Genomic DNA, 10708 nt, shown 5'->3' with positions numbered 1-10708 from the left:
TAAAACTAACACATTCTGAAACAAGTAGTTGTAGAGGACAAAGTAATTTTTTTCCAAAGAGACATCGTGATGTACAGTTTAGAACCTGTCTTGCAATGTTGTCTCCTGAAACTTCACATTGCCCTTGTGTCTTGGATCTTTGCTCAGCTATGTACCATCCCTTCATGCTGGTTTTACAGATAGAAATCTGAAAACCACAGTTCAGTCCACACAGTTTGATGTGCCCATAAATGTGATGATTTCTGCCTTCATCTTAGGCATTACTGCCAGACACAATAGTCTCAGATATACCTCCAGTTTCATTTGTCCCTTTTATTAAGAATTTCTTCAATTTTTATAAAGTTTCAGACATACTTTGAGCAATAAATAGAACTCCCTCTAAGGCTATCTCAGAAACTAAGGTAATTCCTAATATTTCATGGATGTTTAGAATAGTTTACAATGCAGCTCTCATGCAATAACACCAGAGAGGTCCTCACAGAAGCTGAGAAACAACTTCATTAGTTCCTGTAAGGTACAGAGTCCAGTGTTACGCTGAACAGCAATGTTCTTCAACAAGCAGCTTCAGGATTTTAGTGTGGAGCTCCTGTTTTTTTTAATGGGTATGGAAATTTTGCTGAGGGTTAGAGACAATGCAACACAAAATAATTGCCAAAACCACCAGGCACCAGGAGGTTTATGTTGTAATTTCAGGGTCAAGACCCAGCCAGTCTGGAGTTGATTTATCATAGGCAGTCTCGTAGGATGGGGTTAAATCATGACTATACTACTCTGCCTGCAAGCTGAGTCTGTCTCCCTACTCCCAGGTTAGCAAGGGTCTCCACATTGTGGCTGGAGTGAGTAGCTAGTCTGCTCATGCAACAAGGTGCAATGTACACCCCCTTTTGCTAGCCCATAGTTCCTATTTTTGCCATAGCCACCTTACAAACTGGCGGTCAGAGAAGGGTAGCTGGTGTTTGTTCTGGTCTTTCTAAGAAACAAGACATATGGTGGAGATTTTATCAAGGAAAAAAAAAAAAACCCAAACAAGTGAAAGCACTATGCGTGGAAAACACTGTTTACCTTTTTCTGCTACTACATCATTTATGTTTGTTTGCCATCCTGCAGTCGCTAATGGCTGAATGACAAATTAAAATCTCTGGTGACTCCCTTTATGGATAAGGCTTGGAAACACGAAGCTGGTGTTGCTGCTGTTCTCCCTTGACGTTTGGTGAGGCAGCTCAATTCAGACACAGCTGGAGCTGGCAGCTGCACTGGCAGCAGCCCTGGCTTCCTCAAAAGCTTCCTCAGCCTCTGTTGAAATGACTATAGCCAATTTTTTGGAATTTGGATTTGCAAACTCAGTAATCCCCGCAATTAATTCATTGCGCAATGACATCTTTTGTCACAGATTTGTTAAAATGGTATTGACTGCTATTTAACAATCTCATTCCAAAGAGATCAAGTAACTGTAGATTTCTAAAGGTTTAATATGGGAAATGTTTTGTCTCTTCCCCCAGTATTCAACAGAAAAGACTCTTCACCTGAGTTATTCAGCATCAAAACAATCCTTTCTGGTTTTCCACCCTCCTTCTGCCTAGAGTACCTTGACACCCTGTCAGTCAGTTGAAATGAGTGTTCCTCACTGGCAGGTTAATTATTTTCCATGCTGGTTAATTATTTTCTATACCTAGCCTGAAGCACCTTAACTGTTTGTATTTACACAGAAAGAAATTATAAAATTGAGGGTATTTTATGAATACTCGTACATAGGAAAGTAACTGTTACTAACAATTACTGAATGAACAACTAACAACAGAAGTTAGCTCCAGCTGCAGAATATCCTTTCTTTCTGTGGAAAAAAGATACATTTTTGTCTGTAATGTAGTTATACACAGCTTCCACTAATCATCAGGACACAGCATGTGCTATTCAAACTTTTGAGTGGATGATTTACACAGGACAAGAAAAGAGATTTCCACCTGACTTATTCTTAAAATTTATCAGAAAATATCCTTCTACATACAAAAACATGAAAATGAAAAAATGAGATTTTCATTATTTGTAAAAAACAACAACACCTGTAAGCTTCTAATTTTCCCTGATTATTATTTTTTTTGGGGGGGGGGGGGGGGGCATTTTCTTTCCTGCCAGTGTGACTGAAAACAGAAAGAAAAAGAAAATTTTAACCTAAACCAATGTGATTGCAGTATCTTTTCATTTTTAGGAGAAAAAAAAAAAAAGTGAGGTTGCTACTGCCTCTTGTTGCACTAGTTATTAAAACCACACTCACTGAAAAAAACCTCACCAATTTGGCTATGTCAGTTTTCATGAGTATTTTAAAAATATTAGAAAATCAGTGTTCAATTTACATTTTTTTAGTTGTTCAAATGTCAAAATCCTTGAAGGTATAATAAATTCACTGCTCAGTTGGACAGTTGTTTGAAATGCAACATTAATGGAACAAAGGAGACTTTAGACTCAAGAGCTTAGTTCTTACAGACTCTATTGCCTTTTTTTAATTTTTTTTCCTTTGTGATCAAATGAAACGTCAGTGTAGAAATTCTCAAGACTGCACCTATGGAACCTCATTAGATGACAACAGGCCCCTGAGGGCAGCTCTGCAGTAACCTTCAGTATGCTGTAAGCTGCAGCAGTACTACGGAGCAGCAGCGGTTAGTAAATGCTCTATCATTACAACTGTTTTTAAAGGAAAATTGTAGTGGCAGCCTGACTGCGCAACTCAGCTGAAACAGAAAACATAGCAACAACATTTTGACAGCTATCAAAATAATTTCCAGCAGGAGTTTTCACTTCACCACTGCGATTTTTCAGAAAACATGGAGGATTTTGTCACAAATTATGCAAGTGCCACTCTTCAGAGTGCACTGACAGTTAAAATACACCTACCATAGACTCCTCAAGCCCTAAGAAATCAAAACCATCAGCACGTTAGAACTGAAAGACTGTCTAATGTCAATACACATAACGATGCATGCTACAACTTAAGCAGTAATGGAGAACGAGATAGTTGCAGCAATTTTAGGCATACTTTGTGAATCTTGACACTACTGAACACTCGCCCATCTCTTAGAGAAACGAGGAGCAGCTCAGCTATTGCCGGGGCCAGCAGGCGCGCGGCCCCCCCGCAGCCCCTGCGGTGACAGGCTGCCCCGCTGGCTCGCCCCAGCGGCAGGCAGGGCCGGTAACGGCGCCAGCAGCGCCCCGACCCCTCGGCAACCACCGGCAGCGCTGAATTCAGTGGGAATCGGCGGGAGGCGGCACCACGGAGCGACACGGTGCCTGCCCAGAACCAAGACCCAGCAGGGTACCCAGACCGGAGTTTCACGGCTGCACCTCCTGAGCGCGGGCCGGCCGGAAGGCAGTCAGCCCCAAGTCACCCCCAAACGAGAAGAAATGTCCCCCGGAGGGCACTGAGGGCGCCCTGCCGAGCTGCCGCTCCGGCTGTGCGAGCACCCGGCTGCTGCTGCCCCGCCTGGGGGGCTTGCCTGGGCGCCCCGCGGGCACTGCGTGGCCGGCATTGGGAGCCGCCGCCCGGGAAGGGGCGAAGGCCAGCAGGCAGGGAGAAGAGCACCCTCAGCCTGCGGGAGAGATCACCAGGGAAGACATAATAAAGCTCCGGCGAGCAGAGATCGGGCTGCAAAAAAAGGCGCCGGGACCAGCACCCCCCGCCTCCCCGGGGCCGCGCACACCTGCGCCGCCGCCGGGCGGCTTCGGGGAAGGCCGCGCCTCCGCCCGCTTCCCGCGGCGGGGGTCGGGCGGCGGAAACTTTCTCCGCGCTCCCTCATAAACACGGCCCGGCGCCCTCCCCCGGACGCTATTTTGGAGCGCCGTGATGTCACGGCGAGCTGCCGCCGCACCTCCGCGGCCCCGTCTCCCCGCCGCCCTGCCCGCAGGGAGGGGTGGCCGCGGCCCGCCCTCACCTGCGGGGAGGGGGCGACAAGCGTGGGGCGGCCGAGCGGGGCGGGCGGGGAGGGAGAGGAACAGCCCGCCGCCTCCCCCGTACCGCGGCCGGCGGGGAAGCCGGCGGGGGAGCGGGGGCCGGCGGGGGAGCGGGGGCCGCCGGCAGCCGCGCTCTCGGGCGGGGCGGAGCCGGGCAGCCACGCTATTAATAGCCGCGGCCGCGGCAGGCGGAGGGTAGAGCGGTGGGGACGATGCAGGGTAACGGGCAAGGAGCGGCGGCGAAGGGCCACGAAGACCACTTCGGTGGGATAGGGGCGGCCGACGGCGGGCTGCAGCCTGCGGCCGTGCCCATGCTGCCGGCCATGGAGGTGGCCGAGGAGCCGGAGAAAGCTCCGGGCGGCAAGAGCAAGGACCCCAACACCTACAAAGTGCTCTCCCTGGTAAGGGCCGGGGGGCCTTCCCCGGGGCTCGCCTCGCCGGCGGCCGGCGGGGGGAGTGGTGCGGCGGGGGGCAGGTGCTTCTCCCCGCGGGGCTGGGGATGGACAAGCCTCTGCTCGGGGACGAGGGCGAGAGTAGCCCATGGCGGGCCCTTCAGAGCCTCCGGGGATCTGTCCGGCCGGCCTGGAGCGGCGTTGGGAGAGGGAAACCGCCCTGGGCACCCGCGGCTCCTCAGGGCGCCCGCCGTGCTGCGGACGGCGCCCGCCCGCCTCAGGAGCCAGCTGCGGGCAGCGGCGCGGTGCTTGTCGTACGCTCTTTCCTGTAGACAGCGACCTGCATGGGGCGGGGAGTCGTAATTTTTCACTTGATCTATCTTATTCTTCTGATAGCGCTCAGGGTTGGATTGTCTTGATTCTTCCGTAGCGTTAATGGTGGTCCCATCTGTCATCATGTGGGTTTAGCTGTTTGGTGTAGGGGGGACACCAGGGAAGACAAAACCAAGTTAAACCAGGAAAATATAGCTAGAAAAGCTGAAAATGTCAAGAGCTGAAAGGACAGAGGAAGTACAATAACTAGCTTTTACTGAATTTGAAGTACCGTGCACTGAAATTGTCGCCAAGTGCTGCTTGGAGGCACTTTCAGCGCTGGTCCGGAGGCCCTGGTGGCCAAAGCCATCGTTAGCAGGTAGGTCACTTTCCAGTTTTAGCCATGCTTCTGAATTATAATTATCCTCCCTGTAGAGATGGGAAAATAAGACCTTCCAGACTGCCTGGAGCGATCATTATGAGGCTAAAATCATTATAAAGGTGAAAGAACTGCAGCATTTGTGGAAGCTTCAGTAGAGCTGTGACAGACTCTATTACATATATATATTTATCCATAAGTAGTCCTCTTTCAGTGCATTAAAGTGTAAGGATCAAGATGCCTTTACAGATTTACCGATAGCCTAGTAATCTGGTTACTCTTTCAATTGAACCATCCACCATATTGCAGCGATTACATGTTGGTCGTACTTCCTGACGTAACGGGTGGTAAGTTGCGTTTCCAAGCTTGTCAGAACATGATAAGAAAAATATCAAAATTCATGTAAGGGTCTATGGTAGTTCCTATGTAGAAGCTTTTTTGGCAACTGTTCTGATGAAAAGTCCCCTTAAATAAAGGTATCTTGTTCCATTATTTCACTGTCTTCTAGGAAGGTTAGGTTGCGCCATAAAAGCCATTGCAGCTGGCTGGTGAAAACAGCTCAGCTTTTTTTCAGGCTTAGAAATTGGTAGTAATAGTAGAAAATAACCTAATGTTGTTACTGTGAGCTTTTTATGCTCTAATACAACAGAATTATTAGAGATACATAGCCATTTTAAGACTGGATTTGAGCACAAGCTAAAATGTTTGCAGGTACTTACTCTTCTGAAATAAGGCCTTATTTTCCAAACTGCTGTTCCCTGAGAACTGGAGAAACATTCGTCCTGTGCTGACTAAAGTGTCAGAGTGAAATATGGCATCTCTACAGAAATAATTAAAAATTTCTAAATATAAATGACCATGTGGTATTGGTTTTGGCTAATGCAGATACTGAGACAACTTAAGAGTATTCTGAGAACTTGAAAAACTTTCTGTATGCTGCAGGTGATAGTGGATTGAGTGAAACAAGAATATATGTAACTGAAATATGTTAGAAAGTGGAAAATTGGTGCTGGCAGTGACAGTTTGTACTTTCTCACAAGCCCAATGCATTTATGATAACACCCCGATGTAAAAAAGGAGACCTATCTGCTTGGCATTTTGGATTGGACAATGAGAAACGGTAAAAGTGTGTTTCTGGTGATTAGAGAATACTTGAATTACTGTGCTTTCCAGAAAAAAAGAAAAAAAACCAACCACCAAACCCAAAACAAACTTACTTGCATTCCCTTCTTCTTATCCATGTGCCTGCCACTTGTAGATGCTTGTACAGTTCATGAATGGAACTTTGATATTCCTGGCTTCCATACATGAGCTGCAGAGTTCCCATGTATGAAAGGTTGTACCATGTGAACCGTACCCATGAGTTTTGCTGGTTGCTCCAGAAGCTTCTGTGTTACATGGCAGTACATAGTTGTTAACTGAATGTACATTGGTTGAGGGAGGGTGTAGGTAGATAAAGAAGTGGTAGTCACCTCCACTTCTAGCAGTGTGTGTTGTGGGAAGCATTTTAATTAAGTTCAGAATACAATGCAGGTAGCTCTTCTGTTTCTTGCTGTACAGGGGGGATTCTGCAAACAGTGGGACAGGCCTACAAGGGTTTACTAACTCATGGTGTTTCTCTAAGGCAACAGAATGAAAACATCCAGCTTTGAGTAGTTGTGACAGACAGCGATCCTTTTATCCAGTGCAGCTTCTGTGCATACATTTTCTTTTAGCATCTTGCCGATTACCTGAGCTCGTACCTTTGTCCCTCGAAGTCCAATGAGCTGCTTGCTGCTGTTGTGTGACTGAGCAGCATGCTGCTGCCTGAGACTAGTGTAGGTCTTGCTTAGGTTTGAGGTTTTCTATTCCAGCTTGCCAGTGACTCTCAGGCATTGCATTTTGGTCTGATTCACTCATTCCATTAAAATAAAATTTTCCATGCGTTTGTAACAGCTGAAACATTGAGGGGAAAAAAGTAACAAAATAGACAATGTTTCTTTTTTGAGTATTTCAGGCTTTCTTTGTCAGAACTGGAAAACTCATTTAGATGCTTTTGCTAAAAATTTCTTAAGGAGTTTTTGCAACTTGAGAATTCCTGATTATAAAAAAAAAAGTAATCATCAGAATTCCAGATAAAGTCCACACTGAAACATTGAAAGTGTGTTAATCTCCTCTAAAGAGTAACTCGAGCATTTCAGAGTGCGTAAAGATAATAAATTGTGAAGTTTTAAAAAATGGTGTGGAAATACACCTACAAAATATTTGTCTGGGATTATTTGTTCCTTTAAGGCAGTCCAGTTTTCTTTTTTTTTTTAAGACTAGTGTTTTATGCATGTGCCAAACTAAATCTTCTGAAACTTTCTTCTATTCAATTGCCTTCTGAAATTCACTGAGAAGGTAGCTAGAACTTCTATAATACCTGTGAATTAAAACAGTTTTAGGTAGTGAATTGAGACAGTGTAACTCTGTGTATATGCCAGGAAAGCTGCAGATACAGTGAGAAGCAATCCTCAGGGTATGTGGTTGTACTCCTGTGTAGGTTTAGCTACTTCTTCTTTTGGATGGTTAGTGGACTCTTTATCAGACTGAGGCAGTGGGTGGGACAAGGTGGTGTAATCTGCAAACTGAAGCCAGTGAAGGGCACCACAATAAAGATGGTAACCTTGGGAGCGTCTGCGCTGATCTCAGTTGCCCTTTTATCTAGCAGTGGAAGTTAAGTGCGCTGGGCTGTATCCAGGGGCTGGTAAACCAAGTTTTTTCTTCCCCTATACTTGACACTTGTTAGATCCTACCTGGAATACTCTGTTTGGCCTGGGGCCCTCCAGTACAGGAAAGATCAATTCAACTGGAGTGAGTTCAGCAGAGTGCCACCAAGGTGGTCTGGTGCCGGAGCCCTTCCCCTGTAAGGAGAGGCCAAGGGACCTGGATTGGTTCAGCCTGGGGAAGAGATGGCTTGAGTGATGAACACCTATGTGTGTTGATGTGTGATGAATGCTGACGCGCACAGTGAGAGAATGAGACAATGGCAATAAATTGAAACAGGAGAAATTGGTACTGGATGTGGGTCAGGGAGCAATTGCTATGAGGATACTTAAGTGGTGGAACAGATTGCACAGAGTGATTGTGTTGTCTCCACCCTTGGAACTTTTCAAGACTCAACAGCATAAAGCCCTGAGCAACCAGGTCTGAAGTCAGTTTTGACCCAACTTTGGGCAGGAGATTGTACTGAAGACCTCTTAAAGTACCTTCTAGCCTTATGATTCTATAAATCTGCTTCCAGTTTCCCGTTGGTCTCTATATTAAGTTTCATGTGTAAGATCTGAATCATAAACCCCCATTTATGTTAAGTGAGACAGTTTAGGCCCAAGGGAGAATATCTCTTGGCAATATCTGCTGTTGCTGCAGTCAGGAGAGAGTCTTAACTATGGAAGAGAGATCTGTTGTCTATAAAGATACCTTATATAAGAGTCCTGGAAGTTTTTCCTCACTTTCTTCCAAAATTACCCATAGCTGTTGACTTTCTGCTTATACAGGGAGAGATGGGTGTGCTGTGTCAGGATTATGGAGACAGCTGTAGGTTTGATTGTTCTTCCCCCACAGAGATGGTGTGGAAACAACATTTTCTTGCGTATCTGTCTGAAAGATTGCATGTTTGGTTGTTCTAATGCTGCTGGTTTTCCTCCTAAATATGTCTGAGGTTACCTAAACCTTTGTATAGGTTAGTAGTTATTCAGAATAATGCATTTCCATATTCTTTCTCCAGAAAAGATGGAAAATACCCGTTTAATTTTGTCAACTTAATCTTACTTTCTCTTCTACATGTGCTGTTGAAGAAGTAGAGATAGGGAGTAGTTAGTGAGAGAGCAAGTGGGAAATGAGTTGGACCTGTTGAAGGGTCTGGGCCAACACGCTGCTTCAACAGCTTGTTCTGCTCTTGGGTTTGGGCTTCTGAAAGGGGTGTAGTAACAGAATGGACTTCTGTCTTCTGCCATTGCTGCTGTGTTGCTGCAACATAGTCTTAATTCATGGGTAAGGACTGCATTCATGAATTTTCCCATTGTGCTCATCATACAGGCTTGGAAATTAACATAACTCATGTGAGGAAAGAGAATGATAGCAAAGTGTTTGTGCCCAAACCCTGTGGTTTGGAACATGGTTATTGACTTCAGCCAACTTCAGCATGGGTATTTTCGTGGGTATCAGTCAGTTCTTAAGCACTGGATTCAATAATATTGTACTTTGCATGAGTCTGGGAGGCCTGGGTGACACATTCAGTCTTTCCTCTAGTCTTTTTTGGCCCTTGGCATATCATTCAATTTCAGCCATTTTTGTACTGTTTTGCTTTGTGCCTAGCCTTTTTTTTTCCTTTTTCAGTAAGGAAAAGTAGTCTTTGCTGAAATTACTTGTTCCTGTGAGAGTGCTGGATTGAGCTTAGATGGGACTTTTGTGTTCCAAGTAATTTGACGCATCTTAACAGTAATATTACAGTTCCTGACTGTTAGGCTATTTAACTTCATTTAGCATCAAACTTCCTTTGTAATATAAAGTAAAAAATGGCAGTGACAGGATGGCCATAGTTTAAATACTTTGAAGTGCTTTTGGTTCAAAATTATTAAATCAGTTCTTGGCCAGTCTCCAATATCTTAATATTTTGTAGGAAAATCTATTCCAGTGTTTGGAAACAAGGATTTTCTACAGTAAGTGTCTTAGCTGTCTTCAGTTAACATTACAGCTCTTTAGGTCCAGTAGTGGCTTATTTTGAATTCAGAAGACACACAAAAAAATACCTTTTATTAAACACCAATTTTTACTAATTGCATTTGCTGTTTATCTTGCTTAAATGAATTGAATTACAATGTAATTGTAGCTATAAATACAATAACTATATTTTTATCCAATTTAACTTATCAAAAGAAAATTTGGCATTTGGTGAATTTTAAGACCATTTTAACTCTTCATGTTTGTCTTCAGTCAGTTCATTTTTCAAGGAAGAATTTGCAAATAATTCTCATTATACACAGGAACTTGTAAATGCAAAATTTCTTTACTCTTCAGGTGGGTGCCTTCATGCTGGGCATTGAAGAAAAAAGCATAATGTCGCTCTCACACCGTAAAAAGCTAAGAAATATTTAGAACCTTTTAGGTTGGAAAAGATTTTTAAGATGATCAAGTCCATTTTAACTCTGTAGGGCTTCCAGGGTTAACTTGTATTCTTGCTTTAATTGCACTTTATTTCACAGAGCTAATCGGCATATCCTATCCTAGATGACAAAGCTGATATGAAGTAAAAAATATTCTTCAAAGAAACACTTGCAGGAATTGAGGCTGCCTTTGTACTGAAAAAAAAAAAGTCCAATTATATGAAAATCCTCACCAATGGAGAGTAGGAACTATCTCTGTTTATAATTGAACTCAGAACTCATTTTAAATTTTATTGCCAAACTAGGTTGACTTTGACTGTGGCCTAGCTGCATCCAAAAGTGTGATTGCAACTTTGCTAAGAATACTTCTCTAAGAATACTTCTTCTCTAAGAATAAGCTCACTTTAGGGTGGGTAGTTTAGGTATTGCTTTCAGCATATGCAAAACAGCATAGAGTTTAGGACAGGCTGCAAGATACTCTTATGTAGCTGAGCTGGAGTATTTAAGCCATCTGGGAGGTTTTGGTCATCCCTCAGTGCAGTGTATGAGTGCTTCTGGCT

General features: G+C 44.4%; 1 protein-coding gene across 2 annotated transcripts in view; it reads left to right on the top strand.

The window, feature by feature from the left end:
• Positions 1-13: 13 nt before the first annotated feature.
• The window catches only part of LOC308065005 (ectonucleotide pyrophosphatase/phosphodiesterase family member 1-like), a 59669-nt gene continuing 48974 nt past the window's right edge, over positions 14-10708 (top strand). For both annotated transcript variants that reach the window (XM_080390399.1, XM_080390398.1), the window contains exon 1: positions 14-4343. In XM_080390399.1, the coding sequence (XP_080246525.1) occupies positions 4155-4343 (189 nt within the window). In that variant the 5' untranslated portion in view covers positions 14-4154. The remainder of the gene's footprint in view (positions 4344-10708) is intronic.

The sequence above is a fragment of the Falco punctatus genome (genome assembly GCF_963210335.1).
Source record: "Falco punctatus genome assembly, chromosome: 5".
NCBI classification, from domain to species: Eukaryota; Metazoa; Chordata; class Aves; order Falconiformes; family Falconidae; genus Falco; species Falco punctatus.
The sequence above is the reverse complement of the archived record's forward strand: the minus strand, read 5'-3'. Positions and strand labels throughout refer to the sequence as shown.